The sequence below is a fragment of the Lathyrus oleraceus genome, chromosome 1 (assembly GCF_024323335.1).
Source record: "Lathyrus oleraceus cultivar Zhongwan6 chromosome 1, CAAS_Psat_ZW6_1.0, whole genome shotgun sequence".
In the NCBI taxonomy this organism is placed as follows: Eukaryota; Viridiplantae; Streptophyta; class Magnoliopsida; order Fabales; family Fabaceae; genus Lathyrus; species Lathyrus oleraceus.
In genome coordinates this window covers 223,052,374-223,068,930 of record NC_066579.1, presented here as the reverse complement: position 1 = coordinate 223,068,930, position 16,557 = coordinate 223,052,374, and the positions used below count along the sequence as shown (strand labels likewise).

Here is a 16,557-nt window from a genome sequence, read left to right as displayed (position 1 = left end):
GTTTTTGGCATAATGTTCTATCTAAAACTATGTTTCTATCTAGATTGTTAATCTCGAGAGCTTTCTTAATTACTTCTCTTATAGTTTTTCTAAGTCTTTTTCTACCTATAATTGTTTGACTTCTCTCCATCTGATCTACTCTACTTTAATACTATTGAATCATTATTGGACGGTCAAGATGTGGTTGATTGCATGTGATGTAGTCACGCGATTGTGACCACATATAACTAAAAGGGGTCATGCATGAGTTAGTTGGAGATGAGTACCCAGTTGAGCTAGCTGAACTGTAGATCCTCCTTTGAGACATTAATTTAAGGACATAAAAACAGGTAAACATGTAGCTATAGAGATGTATAAGGAACCTACATAGAAGCACTTTCAGTAACTGCTCAAAGAAAAAACAAATACTTTTTTTTCATTATTGCACATAAAATGGAACAAAAATACACAACAAGAAATACCTGTATTTTTCTATTTCTGTATATACTTAAAAAGATGAAATGAAATGCAAGGAGTAATTGTTCCATAGAATTTGAAATCCATTATATATGTCCCTACCTACAAACTATACTCCCCTTGCATTCTACCATCTTTCAGTCCTAAGAAGAGACTATTTTATATCCTTATACCATCCCAAATAATGTCTAGTTATGCATTATATGCAAAATATTCTGCAGAAAAATGAAAAATTCTTTTGCTTTAAACCATAGAGGTTATGTCATGTTGCAAATTTGCAATAAACTAAATCCTTAGCTGATATCTGGTTGTAACATTGGGAAGAACGCCCAACTATTAACTGATCTACCTTCCTTTCCGTCAACTTTCTTGTTAGTCCACCACGCAGAGCCGTTGGTTGATGTACCCGATGCATCACCTTTTCTATTGTCGAAATTGAATTCTTTGGAAGAACTAGAACTAACAGAGTTACGCTTCTGACAGCATTGTTCTACGCCGACTGTTTTCCCCGAACACACATCGCAACAACTATTGGTTTCTTTTAGTATCTTTTCTCTGTCAATAGGGTCTTTGGCCAGTATACCCTGCGAAGAACTAGACATGTTTCTAAGTAATGCTCCCGTTTTATTTGCAAGACATCGTGCAACATCTTCGCCGGTTAACTCAAATGAAACTCTGTGATCAACTATTGTTGCATTACTTTGTTGTCCGTGCTCTGAGTTTGCAACAGACACAACCTCAGAAATCTGGTTTTGTACATGGATGCTGTTTCGAGTGGTTGGGCCGGCACCATCTGGAGTCAAAGAACCGGAACCTAACCTAGAGTCTTTGCCTAGACCATCCGGTGTCGTGCACCCGGAACCTAATCGCGATGCATGTGAAACACCATCGGGTGTTAAAGATCCCGAACCTAGTCTTGAACCTTGACCTGCACCATCTGGGGTCAACGATCCTGATCCCATTCTTGAACCCCATCTTCGAGTGGAGAAGTGTTCGAAACCTAAGATCTTTGGTGCTTCCCCTCTGTTGAATTCAAGGGATGAACGTCTATCGGGTAAAGGGGTTGAGGTGCCAGATGTTGAAATAACTGATCCAGGTGATACAAGTTGAGCGCCAGGGCTTCCGGGATATTGCTGATAAGGCTGAAACTCATAATTGTATAATGCAAACTTGTGTGTTCCATTACTTTTACGAGCTCGGTCCAGAGAAGACGCTAACAACTGAGCAAACGGAACCTCAGGAGACGACGGTGTTGTCATCTGTACAGATTCAGGTGGTGGAGTAAAAGAAGCGGTTGATGGTTCAGTTGTGAAGTTCGAAAATACCGGAGGTGAAACCAACTGTGTCTCATAGGCATACGGGCCTATGGTGAAAATCGATGCAGGGCCGCTGGTAGAGTAAGCATTGACAGAGAGAGAACTGAGTGAAAGTAATCCAGCCGCCGGTGAGTGAGTAGAAGACGGGGGATCAGATTGGAGAAACGATGCTGGAGACGAGGGAGGAGCAATGAAAGGCATTACAATGGTAGTTGAAGGATTCGGTGCAGCATTAGCGACTGGAACTGTCGGTGCAACAGGTTCAGGAAAAAGGACAGCATGGCCGATTCGCTTGCTGGGTTTTTGAGATCCAAAGCAAGAAGGCAGGCTAAAGCAGCTTCCCCATCGTTTTTTCTGCAATCAGCGAAGAAGCAATTGTGAGGCAAAAGCTGAAACAGGATCGAAACTGCGTATTTCCATGAAAAAGGAAAAATGATATGCTTAAAAATGAAGTAAAATTCATGTACTGATATTTCAATAATTATCATCAAGAATATAGATTGTTGAAATCATATCAAGGATCCATAACATTGATAGATTGTAGATTATTGAACTAGGAAGCATATGAAGATTTAATTAAGCTCAGACCCCAGAGATTATAACAACAAATCTCAGAAATCAGAACACAATGCTCTAAAATCATCATCAAGACAATGAAATAAAATTCATGGAACCATTATGCATCAAAGTTTTAGCTCAAAATCTTCTCCAAAATATACCCTTTCTTAATTAACTATAAGAAAAATAGCATGATTTTGAAATTTGAATCCAAGCGGTTCCAGTCCCTTCCCAATCCCTCGCAACTGCGATATCGAGAGGGACTGGAACCCCTTGATGGCAAAAGTGACTTCCGGACTGAATTAGTCGGTCTAGCAACACTATTACTATAGAATTAAACTCCTAGAAATAATCCAAAATTTTCAATTTATAATAATTCATAGTTGTTTCTATTTATTCAGTTGTAAATTGCAATCATAGATTCATAGGCTTACACTAATTATAGAATATATGACGGGAAAAAGGTACACTCAAGATCCAAATTCATAATTTTCTTCTTTTTCTCACTTTTTGTAAACCAAATCAAATCAGTATGAGATATTAAAAAAATAACAAACATCAAAGAAAAGTGATTCTTACCTTTCAAAACAGGTCAAAATAAAAGAACTTTCATTTTTATGAAAATTATAAAATAAAAAACAAAAAAAACTGATACACAGAACACGAGATCCCATAATTTCTCTCTTTTGCACGTGTTTTTTCTCGGTAAACAAAGTATTGAAAACCAAAACGAGTCAGAGAGACGAACCGGTGTGGTGGTGGGTTGTACTCTGGATTCTGCGGTGACTATAGCTGTGGCCGCAGCGTTGACAGTATCAATACTGTTGTTATTGAGGCTTCCCATGGTGGGATTCATTCGTGAAGTTTTTAGGGAGGTTATCTGAGTTTGAGAATAGACGGCGATGGAGTAATGGTTTTCCGGTGAGATGCAATCATGGATATCGGAGAAAAGAGATAATCAGAGGAGAGAGAAAATAGAATAGAAGAAAATGGAAAGTAGTAGGAATCAGATAGAGTGTTGTTTTGTGTGTGTCATGTGTGCCTTTCTTTGTGTCATTGATACCTCAAAATGGAAATGGAAATGGACACTCTAAAATTTTATTTTTCAATATTAAATGAGTTCATTGATATGCATTGCCTCTGTAAAATACTGTAAAATTTAATAAAAATTCATTAATTTATTGTATTATTAATTTAAAAATTATAATTTGATGCGGTAGAATAAATTATCGATATTGATTGAAAGGTACCTTTCTCATTTTCTCATATTAAATTATAGTTAAAGTTATATATTTTTTATTTTTTTTCTCATATTTTTTAGTGGTTACAATATTATCATGTAAATCAAAAAACTCAGACTTTAAATTGGTAGAATAAGATGAAATTAAGTGGGATAAGATAAAACAAAATACAATTATATTGTCTAATTTATTAAAATCAAATAATATTAATTTCATTTCATTTTAATATTTATAATTAAAAAATTGATTTGAGCAATATGTTGAATTTATTTTGTTCTATCTCAAAATATCTAAACTATATAATTAAATATTTATTTCTCTCTGTTTTATTTATATATTTGTTCTACTTTAATTCATTTAATTGATTTTTATTATATCATTGATTTTAAAATATCTAAATGTGATTTTAAAAAATTAAAAATTATCAAAAGTAGAATTTACACACATACAGAAAGATGGTATGGGTATTATGTTGGAATGATAGATGTTTTATTTACTTTTTCTTAGAGATATTAAGCGCTGCTTATCAAATTTAGGATTTGTTTATTTTGGTTTTTTTTTAAATGTATTTTTAAAAATGATTTTTATTAAATTACTTTTAAAATATTAAAAATATTGTATATTCTTTTTTATAAATTGAAAGATAAATTTTATTATTATATAACATAATAAAGTTATATCTTATAAATGATATTTTAAGAATTTATTATTTTCTTATAAATTTTATTATCATATAACATAATAACGTTATATCTTATAAATTTTTCACAATTTTTCAAAAAAATTATATCTTATAAATGATTTCTATAAAAAAGTTATTTGAAATAGTTTTAAAATTAAATAATTTTTTTAAATTTTAATTTCTAAAAAAGTTATAATAAAACAATAAATAATATAAAATAAAATTTTAAGAATAAATATTTAAATCAAATTTTTATTTAAATCTTTTATTAAAAATTATAAATTTTCTAAACAAAAATATATAATACTATAAAAATCATTTTAAAAAAATTAAAAAAAAATAGATTCCATTAACAATAGATTTTGTTACTTAGAACATAATCTAAAAAATGACCCTACTAAGCAATAGTTTTGTCACTTAATTTTAATTAGTTTCTCTTAAAACAACTAAAGAATTTGTTGAATGTTCTTTTAAAATAATTATTTTTTTCAATTAAAATTTTAAAATATTTTTTTTTTCAAAATATTTACCAGAATAACCATCTTTCATGAAGCATGCATACAATACATCATGTGTATGCGCCAATGCATTTGACGCAGGCTTTATATAAAATAAAATAAAATTTTATAATTATAAATAATTAAATTAAATAGGTAAATGAAAAATTATTATTAATATTATAATATAAAGTTAAAATACATAACAATTGACCCGAAAATCAATGACCCGTCTGATTGAAACGCCCCCATGTTCCATATCCTGGTACGTTAGCCTATTTTCGAGGTCTCCCATGATTTTCCAGAGGTGTTTGGGGTCTCTGAGTGCTGACATGATGCAACAGTGGCTGGTGTGAAGGTCTAGTGGAAGGTCCAATGGTATTTGACAGATTTGTCATCATTTCTCCCCAATAGTTAGGGGGGTTGCCGTCAACGGCGCTGCCGTAATTGAGTTTGGTGCCCATGTTGTCATAGTTGGGTCATTGTAGTTTGGTTGATTGTAGACGGTATGGTTGCCCGAATGGGACATTGAATCATTTTGGAAACGAAGCAATGGTTCATGTGGTGTATTAAAGTCAAACAATGGTTGGGTATTGTGGCGAAGGGATGTTTGGGTGTTCAAAATTGGGGGGCTACGATGGCATGAGGTTGAATCGTATGAATCATTCGGGTTATAGATAGATGTGGTGGTTGTGTATGATTGTTGGTGGTTAGGGTTTGGTTCCTGGTTTTGAGTTTGGGTGTGTGGCATGAATTGGTTGCGAGGTTGGGTGTTTGGTGGTTGGGTGTATATGGTAGGGTGATGTTGTGAGGTTGGTCATTGGGTTTGGGTGGGTTGACATTGTTCTTGGGCGGGGATTTATTATTGGGCATTTTATGACGAAGCTCGTTGGCGTGGATCAATCAAATGCCTTGACTCAGACACAAACTATGGAGTTGTAACCGACCTAAACCATGTCATATAATGTTGAGTTGGTCTAGCACCATGTATGACTGGTTCATTTAAGATGTGTTATCGCCGATTCCTCAAATGATGACACATCTCTTTTGTGAAGTCTCTCCAATCAGAATAATTCCATTGGGCATCGACTCTTTGTTGATGCCAATCTCCCAAACACGTCGGAGGTTCTGGAATTTATTGTTGCATGCTGAATTGCAGTTTTACACAGTCACTCTGGTGCATCTCCACAATAGTGAACCAAATGATTGGTGTTTTTGTTGTCCAAACTGCAGCATCATCATGGTTAACCTGATGATCAAGACCCAGATACGGCCTCCAGATAAAGTGTATAAGAATTTGACATGATTAGAGGATATGTAAGTGGATAATATTTTTAAATCAAAAGTAGAGTTATTTAGTCGTAATACATCGTCTGGTCCAATGTGGTCTAAAAGATTGTGATACACTAGTACAGCGTGTTTGGAACACCTATTGTAGTCCATCCCCTTAACTAATCACCTAGATCGAAAAGATTGAAAATATATTAGTTACAGTTAGTTGTAGTATAAAGTCTAACAAATTAGAATATTTAAGATAAACTTACTTTGGTGCATAGGGGGATGTGAATGGCTTCTCGTTGACCGGGACGACTGACGACATTCTTGACCAACCTCATGCTTGTAGTCAACTGAGTATGAGACTATGTTGAGTAGATTATCAAAACCGCATCCTCGAAGATATTGTTCTATCAAAGGATCGTGTGGTACATATTCATGTACACGACATCAAAATCTCTTTGGGTCCTAATAAAAGATAATTAAGAAATAAGTAAGAATAAGAAATAAACAACAGAGACGTTTTGTTAGGAAATAAGAATAAGTAATAAACAATATAGAATAAGTAATAACATACAAATATCGCAATATTATCGATTGTTCCTCGATGTTCATCACCCATGGTCAATAGAGACATATTGTTGCAGATAGGTTGAGTGGTGCAATATTTATAGATGTGAAAGTAAGTTGAGGGTAAGTTGCATTAAGGGGAAACTATATTTTGCATGTGATGCACATGAATACGCGTCATTGGTAAGGGTGCATAAATGGCTTTTTGAATGATGCATGTGAACATGCGCCATTGATAAGGGTGCATGCCTTGTCTTGTTAGGGAAGGGGAATCATACAGAGAATCATGCAGGGCGCATGCTTTGTCTTGTTAGGATAGGGGAATCTTGCAGGAATCATGCAGGGCGCCATTGGTAAGGGTGCATGCCTTGCCTTATCTTCTGCATGCAGGAATCGTGGTAGAGATTCTTGTAGTCTGAACCCTAGGGGTGTGACAAGATTCTTCGTATAAGCCACTGCAAATGAAGTCTAAGTTATAACCATATATCATACGCCAGTCCCTTTGGCGCATACATTGAATTATGGTTGTTCACCATCTATCCTATTTAACTGCATGCTAATACGTGATCAATGCACTCACTATCAAACACTAAACTTGCATCTTAAGAAAATGTCTTCATCACCACCTTTCATGATCAATGCCCATACCAATGGTAAAATATTTGAGTGTCAGTTATTCGATTTTTGATCTCATAAGACAGAAGTAACTCGGTTTACAATAAATAGACGATCAAATTTTTCACATTTGAAACAAAGAATAGAAAAGAAATTCCAGTGTAGTCAGGTGTGACAAATCATCTACAAAAATCCAGTGTTTTTTGCAGACAACCAAGTAAAGCTTTATTAGTTGAAGATTCACGATGATGACGATGTTCACCATATGTTTCTCAGTCATGAATAATCTAGGTATAATGATATTGAGTTATATATTAACACAACAAAATCAATTGTCTCAGTTCGTTGATCTGTCACAAGTGTTTTGTGAAACTGATAACAACGAACAAACTGAAGTCGATTTGTTGAGGAGGAAGAAGAAGAAGGTGAGTTATTGGTTGATGAAATGGTGAACGATGAAACTGTCGACCACCAGCAAGAGCCATTACCAGCTAGTCATGTATATTGTCCACCTCAACGTATGACAAACTTGAATTTGGATATAGATGAACATTCGTTAGATATATTTTACAATCCTTATGTGGAAGTTCAAGGATCATTAAAAGAAGGAGACAAATTTCACACAAAATAAGACGGTATCAGAGCCATTCAAAAGTAGCACATGGAATTATCAGCTGATTATAGGGTTGATTGAACTAATGCAACGAGGTATAAGATTTATTATCGAAATGAGCTCTGCCTGTTACGATTGTCAGCATCTTATCGGAAGAGGAGTGTTTCATGGGAGATATGTTCTATAGGTCCAGTTCACACATGCTTAATCACGAACCCAATGCAGGACCGTCACAAACTCAGCTCTCAGTTAATATGCGATGGAATTTTATTTGTCATTAGCGACAACCTGTCATTAAAGGTAAGTACAATAATCTTGCATATTGTTACACAATACAACTATACCCTATCATGCAGGAAGGCATGGATAGCTATGACTAAGGCAGTTGAAAAAGTGTTTGACAATTGGGAGGAGTCATACAAAGAACATCCAAAATACTTAGTGGCTCTTAAGCATTATGCTCTAGGGACTATTGTCAATTTTGGAAACTTGTCGGCGTATATCCTATACGGGACTTGTGTTAGTGGTAATGGCATATTCCACCGACTCTTCTGAGCGTATCAACCATGCATCAAAGGTTTTGATTTATGTAAACCTATTATACAAATTGATGGTACATGGGTGTACGGGAAATATAAAGGAACACTACTGATGGCAATGGCACAAGATGACAACGACAACATTTTTCCAATCGCCTTTGCACTAGTTGAAGGAGAGACTACTAGGGGATGGAGTTTTTCCTAAAAAATCTTCGATTGCATGTTGCTCCTCAGCCTAACTTATGTTTGATCTCAGACAGATACTTTTCAATAGTGAGTGCCTACAAAAACATTGATAATGGTTGGCAGGATCCTCCTTCAACGCATGTCTACTACATTAGACATATCGCTCAAAATTTCATGCAGGAGATCAAAGACAAAACGTTACGGAAGAAGGTTGTCAACGCAGGGTATGCATTAATAGAACCTTCTTTCAAACACTACTACGAAGACATCAGATTGTCAAACTCATATGTTGTAAGGTGGATCGACAATATTCCATTGGAGAATTGGACTAGGGCATACGACAACGGTCAACGATGGGGCCACATGACAACAAATCTTGTGGAATCAATGAACTTTCTCTTCAAAGGCATCTGAAACCTACCTATAACCGCTTTAGTGCAAGCAACCTATTTTAGGCTATGGGCGATGTTTGAGATCAGACATTCCAAATGAAGTTCAGTGTTATAATCTGGGCAGTTGTTCAGTGATGCTTTAATGAAATTCATTAAAGAGGAAGTTGCCAAAGCTAACAGACATGTGGTCACGGTGTTTGACCGTACTGAAGGTTGGTACAGTTTTTCTAAGTCAATGGATCATAATGAAGGCATGCCGAGGGGACACTATCGAGTGGAACTAGATAGAGGTTGATGCGATTGCGGAAAGTTCCAAGCCTTTCGTATGTCCTGCTCTCATGTCCAAGCCTTTCGACGGGATCCTTCTAACTTACTATCCGACATTTACAAAGTCATAAACCTTTGCAATGTCTACAAAATTAGCTTTTCAGTGGTCGCAAAAGAGGATTACTGGCCTGCATATCAAGGGGACATTCTCTGGCATAATAAAATAATGCAAATAAAGAAAAAGGGTCGCCCAAACAGCACCCGTATTCGAATCGAAATGGATACAGCGAACAAAATGGTTAGATTATGTAGTTTATGTCGTCAGCCTGGTCATAATCGCACTAACTGTCCTAGTGTTGGAACAAACACAAGATAACTTTAATTGTAACTCATTTGCTTTATATTAAAAACAACATTTATTTCATATGATAAGCATAACAAATACAATAATTAAACAACAACACAAGAAACTACAACAAATAAAATACCATCACAAACAAATACAACACATAAACAACATAACTATGTGATTATAACCATCAAAACAATTTTGTGAGAAGTATACATCATCATGTGAACGTCTCTGTCAGTTTTAATATCCACCCAGAAACGAGCTTCTCCATTTTGGTTGAACGTGGTATCAAGTCATTGAGTTCTTCTGATCCTTTCACCATCTGCAATGTCTACATCTAACCAACGGTTCAAGGTCTTGTTAAGATGTTTGAACGTATCTACATTCCAAAGTCAGATCTTCATCGGAGGTTGCACTGCTGAAAAGATTAAATCAACATTTCTCTTGTGAATATTAGGACACAAGTATGAATATACAGACATTTTAAAGAAAATTGAAGGAGATTGAAGGAAAATGGAAGGAAAGGGTAAGAAGTTGTGTGAAAAATTATGGGAGGGAGATGTATTTATAATAGATGAGTAGTGGAGTAGTAGTCACATGCATTGGCGCACACATAGAAACACTATACATGCGCCATTGCATGTGGCATCTTCACATGCATGCGTCATTGCATGTGGCGCCAATGAATATAATTTTCAATTGATGCGTCTATATCATTAGCGCCTATGTTCAATAAAAAATAGATGTGCTAGTTCAACTGGCACATGTTTCATGAAAGGTGATTATTCCAATAAATATTTTAAAAAATATATTATTTTAAAATTTTAATTGAAAAAAGTGATTTTTCTTTAAATTCGAATTTGTTACTTGATTATTTTCACTTAAAACATAAATTTATTCTATAGAAGCTTAATATTGGTGAATTTCGTTAAAAGCACATACCTTAATTATGCATCACAAATTATAATCACAAAATTTATGACTTTCCTATCTTAATTTTTTTATTAAAATACTTTTAAACAACTTTTTTTAGAATATGAATGCATCATTCATTTTCTCTTTTTCTATATATGTGTCATGACAGGGTTCACTTGCATTCTATATTTGTGGTTACCTTCATTCTTGCGCCAAACCATTTCCACGTCACTTGATAATATACTGGGGCCCGCACTTCTATTGTTATTTTCTTTTTATAAAAAGCAGTTATACTAGTAATTATTCACTTAGTCCTAAATTAAAATTAAATCATCTTATAATTTTCTGTATTATGATAAATGTGAATAAATTTAAAGATGATAGTATTTTATTTGCTAAAAATAACGGATTTGACAACTCAATTTATTTCTTTTGTATTTATTTGACGTAGAAATTGATCATAAAATTGAATAAAACAGATAATAAGACCAAAATGATCGTAAAGATTGTCATTACCAAAAAGATGATGGTTACACCAAAGCTTCAAGGATCGCCAGAACCAAAAGAATGATGATAAGATCAAACAACAAAACTTGATATCACCAAAAGGATGATAGTACGTACACAACTTCAATGATCACCATCATTAAAAGGATGAAGGTAAGATCAACAATAATACTTGCTATCACCAAGAGCATGATAGTAAGACCACAACTTCAACGATCACCGTCACCAAAAGGATGAAGGTATGATTAATCGACAAAACTTGTTATCACCAAAAGGAATGATAGTAGAACCACAACTTCAACGATTGTCATCACCAAAAGGATGATGGTTAGATAATACATACAAAGATTTGTCATCGCCAAAAAGATGATGGCCATCACCAAAAGGATGATGGTAACATAATAATGATAAAGGTCGCCATCACCAAAAGGATGATGGTTAAACCAGACTTCAAGAGTCATCGTCACCAAAAGGATTATGGTTAGATTACGATGACACATATCGCCATCACCAAAAGGATGATGGTTAAACCAAGACTTCAAAGATCACCATCACCAAAAGGATGATGGTTATCACAATAAAGCTTACCATTACCAAAAGGATAACAGTAAGCCACAAAGATTTCAAAGATCGTCATCACCAAAAGGATGATGGTTAGATCACAACTTCAAAGGACATCAAAAGAATGATAGGAAATACCAATTCTAAATAAAAAATTAACCACCAAAAGGATGATGACCATCACCAAAAAATGATAATTAGATTAATGATTAAGGGACTATCATCAAAAGAGTGATAGTAAAAGACTTGTTGGGGAATCAGACTATCAACAAAAGGCCAATAGAAAAAACTTGTTGGGGTAATATTGAAACATCAATGGGTAAGACTTTCTTGTGGATATCATCAACAAAAGGTTGAAAAAAATATCTACTAAGGAACACCATCCTTATTAACAAAAGGTTGAAGGGAAATATTCACTGAAATATATAATTTCCATCAACAAAAGGTTGAAGGAAACAACTCACTAGGGAACGCTCAATGAGAAAACAAGCAAGGTGGGAACTCACTCAGAGAAATACCACTAACTTAGCTAAGGATAACATCACCAACAACAGAAGGTTGAAGGAAGTAACTCAATGTGGAACACCCAATGAAAAAAAACGCAGGGTAGGAACTCACTCAGAGAAAATACCATTGACTTAACTGAGGATTGGCATAGATACTTATGATTAACCCTGGATCCTGATTCATGTTATGTTCGTTTGATTTTCGTATGGTGTTCCACCTTAGTGGAAATATTATGCAAGTACTGATGTATGGATGCAACTGTTGAGGATATTTTTAAGGTTCGTGTAGGAATGCAAATGATTGACATAATTTTGTATAATGTCCCATCTTAGCATAAATGATATGTATGTAGTGATGCATGACATATTTTTATTTTTTCGAAACACCCCATTTCAGAGGGAATGTTATGCATGAAGTGATGCATGTGATGCATGTTTGAATTCAAAATAGGTGATTGATATTTGGGATTGGTCTCCCTTTTTCGAAGATGAGGTCTTTTTTGGATACCAATGTCAATTGGATTTGATTTAATGAGGATGCTAGAAATATGGACTTTGGTTTTTTGGTAGTTGCCAATATGAATTGGACTTTTGTTTGTTAAAGGATTTGACATTCCGACACACAGTCTTTGACGATGCGATGACCAAAGGATAGATGAGGATTCTCTTGATGCCTCAAGTTTTGATCCCTTGTTGATAAGCTATGTATTCGTTCCTCGGAACTTTTAACTTTTACCTGATGGGTCAGGATGGCATGCCAATGAGCGTAGCGACGTGATCAATGCATGACGATTTTGCTTTTACTCTGACCCAAGGCTCTTTGCAACTTGTCTTGCCCAAGTCTGTAGGGTATTTAAAGGAATTTTCCTTGAAAGGCAGATTTGGAAGTGATTATGCCATGACAGGGTCTGAGATGATTTGCCCTAGTGTTTTAATCTTACAGCGGTATTCCCCTGATTAAATGGTTCTCGAAACGGTTCATGTAGGATCAAATGATATTTGGATATTAGGTTGCATTATACTCTTGAGATGACTAGCCCCTGACTGATCCTTTGAGGGACTTTCCCCTGATCAATTGATGATATGAGATTTGTTTTAGACTGACCAGTTCTTAGGTCAACATATTCATTGGATGCCATGCCCCTGGTCCAAAGGGTTATGAGGTAGTATTGATTTGGGTCAGCATCAACGAACGATCAAGTTCCTCTAATTCCCCCTTCTTGGAATTTCTTGATGTTAAGTACTGACTTGCAGTTAAAATTGTTCATTCAAAAATGATAATATTAATGCGGTATTCATGCGAGTTTTGAAAAAAACATTTATTGGAATGATGTGATAGTGTGTGATGAGTGAACCATTAGCCCAAATGTAGTGCTGATTTAGCAAGTGTGTGAAAGATACAACGAGAATATGATATCAATATAGAAGATTATCAAATCTCAAGGAGTCAGTTTACGCAACCTTGTTGTAGTATGCTTTCAGAATAAACCATGCTTCAATTAGGTCTTTTGAGGGTTGTAACGTGGCACGGTTCATGGTTTGTGAAACAAAGGATATAAGGCTCAAATTTATTTTAACCTACCCCTTCTTTGTGATGATCTCTAGTCCTACATTCAGTTAATTCAACACACATATTATTCTTCCACGAGAGTTTGACGGTGTAATAGTGAAGGTGATGATTCAAGATTCTGTAGAAATGGTAGTCACATTATTTTTATTTTGTCGTGGATATCGGTGACCCTTTGATTTTTGTTGTGGTGGTCACCAAATCTTTCTATTTTATTTGAGGATTTGACAACCTCTCTTTTGTTTGATTTATTTGTTTGCTCTCTGATCCCTATTTTTTTTTACCTGAACCGCTTTTGAAGCTTTTAGTCCACTGAGATTACCCTAATTTTTACCTAGGTCGCATCTTTGGGGTGTTCGACTTAGCCAGCTTTTTTCTTCTTTTTTTCAATTTTGCTGAAGGGTTATGACTGTCAATTCATTGGTCATTAAAGAACAACCGTCAAAACCTTTGGATTTTAATTGGTTCCTTTGACACTTCAAGACGTGTGCGAAGAATATCATGTGGTTGATCCCCATATGGAATGTATTCTCTTGTAATTCAAATGTGGAGTCAGATCAACTGAACACTATCCTGCTCCGGGTTAAGCGTAAGGGTTTTAAGATTCGAAAGAAACACCTACTTCTAGGCTCGAATTGGTTAACTAGGGACTAACTCCTTATCTCTTCAGTGTTTGGGGATTTGAAACAATGCTTATACATCATCAGCAGGATTTTATCTGAAAGCATACCGTTAGCAATTATGAGTATTTTGCTTTTCTCTCCAATATTTTATAAAACAATAGTATGATAAAGTAAGTGAAGTGGAAAAGTATGTGTGTGTGCTTTGCAATAAATGAGAAGAGATGAGTGAATATAAAAAGACTAATTCATGCATAATAATTTCATTAATAAGACCAATTATAAGTAACAATGCTTAAAGTAAATAGTACTTAAAATACAAGAATGCAAAATAGTAATATGGCCTAATGATTTCCTTCTTTGGGGAACTTTGATTTCCTTTCTTGATTCGTTGTCGGACTAACTTTGTTGGAAGTCATTTTGGTTCTTCAAACCTTGTATAATGCTTATCTTCAACAACTCCTTCAGTGGAATTTACTAGCGACCCGCATGAGGCGACTTGGAGTTTGATGCAACATTTGGGCTAATTGGTGTGAATGTGATTTCCTTATAGTCAAATAAGTCCAAAACTTTATGTTTCAAAGCCTTGCAATTCTCCATTGTATGCCCCGGGGGCACCCATATGATACTCACTGTGAGCATTGGCATCATATTCTGGTGGATAAGGGGGAATCGCAAGTGTTAGCTCTTTCAAGGTAACTTATCCTCCTTTTAGCAGATAAGGAAGGATCTGGTTATATGGTATGGGCAGAGGATCAAAATTCCTTTCTTGCCTCCTTACCCTTTGTTGGTTAGGTTGACACTGTTGTAGAGTTTGTTGTTGTTGATATGTTGTTGCTTCTGAAATGGTTGTTGATATAGTGTAAGCGCAATGGCAGCAACTTGATGGTAAGGCATGGGAATATGTGGCTGACCTCTATTTTCCCTCCTCCCATTATGGAATTGGTATGACCTTCTGGCTTCTTCCGCAAGTTAGAGTATGTTTTATGATGCATGAAAATGATTAATAAAATTCAAATGAATATTTTGATGATAAATCAAATGATCATGAATTTATTTTTCAAAATGCATAATGGAAAAAATGCAATTTTAGTCAATTTATTCAACATGTAAAAATATTGACTTTATGTTAACTTTTTTTACTATATATGCATATATGCATGATTATGGTGACTTTATTTGATGATAAAAATGCATATGGATACAAATGAAAAAATTGACAAATGATCATGTATCAGATGAATTTAAAATGCCTAGAAAAAATTGGGGGTATGACAGGGAGTCCAGTTTCTTTTCATTTGGCCTATAAGGCCTTGCCTCAATTGGACATCCCCATATATGAAAATGTTTCAAACTAGGTTTTTGCTCTGTCCAAGGCTCATAAGGTGTTTTGGCAACTGTCTTGATTGACACTCTATTTAGAATGTAAGTTGCAGTCTTAAGTGTCTCTTCCAAGAGTGACTCTGGCAAGGTAGAATGACAAACCATACTCCTTACCATATCCTTAAGTGTCTGGTTTCTTCTTTCAATTACACCATTCATGCTAGGTGAGCCTGGCATAATGTATTATGGGACGATTCCACATTCCTCTAGGTATTTTGCTCAACTATTTTTAGAGATGTAGTTTAGGCGCTTATGCCATAATGCTCCTGAATTGTTATTATCAATTTTATGATTAGTACCATGTGATTCCACATTTAAGGATTCATTATAGCTAGCTATTGTTTCAAGAAAATATAGATTACCATGACCCATAAGTTAACCAGTTCCAACAATATCTTAATTAAAAGATAACTTGAACATATTGTTTCCAAATCAACATAAATAATCTTATTTGTCCAAATAAGAAACTGAAATTGATTTTCGTCTAAATGAAGGTACCACAAAAGTGTCTTTCAAATCCAATACATAATAATAATCTAAAATTCCTTAAAGCTTCCACCTCCACTAACTTACCATCTCCAATGTAGACGTATCTTTCAACATCATTTGGCTTCTGATAGCTTAGGCAATACTTCATTGGAACGTTGATATTAGTAGTTGCACCAAAATCTAACCACCAAGTGTTTCTAGGTACTGAAACTAAATTGACCTTAGAACAGACAAAAGTATGAAGTATGCCTTTCCTTGCATGCCAAGCATGATATTTAAGACATTTCTTCTTCCCATGTCCAGACATTTTGCAAAAGAAATAATTATCAACCTGTTTTTGTTTCTTTTATGCTGAAACATCTGTAGCTTCATTCTTGAGCTCATTAGTTTTCTTTATTTTGCCTTTGTCTTTAAATGTGTCAACAAAATGAGCATTTTATGTCTTATCTT

At 34.9% G+C, this 16,557-nt stretch overlaps 1 protein-coding gene across 1 annotated transcript; it reads right to left on the bottom strand.

Annotated features, from left to right (window-relative positions):
- Positions 1–386: 386 nt before the first annotated feature.
- LOC127128459 (uncharacterized) lies at positions 387–3,420 on the bottom strand. Its single transcript, XM_051057809.1, has 2 exons — positions 3,079–3,420; positions 387–2,126 (listed from the first exon to the last, which is right to left on the bottom strand). The coding sequence occupies exons 1-2, from the start codon at positions 3,184–3,186 to the stop codon at positions 750–752; spliced, it is 1,485 nt and encodes a 494-aa protein (XP_050913766.1). The 5' UTR covers positions 3,187–3,420; the 3' UTR covers positions 387–749.
- Between the last annotated feature and the right edge of the window lie 13,137 nt (positions 3,421–16,557).

What these genes read in the sequence shown, in the direction of transcription:
- LOC127128459 (XM_051057809.1), bottom strand. Translation starts at nt 3,186, where the DNA reads ATGAATCCCACCATGGGAAGCCTCAATAACAACAGTATTGATACTGTC. An exon ending in TACAACCCACCACCACACCG is followed by an intron (nt 2,127 to 3,078) that starts GTTCGTCTCTCT and finishes CGCTGATTGCAG; the next exon opens with AAAAAACGATGGGGAAGCTG.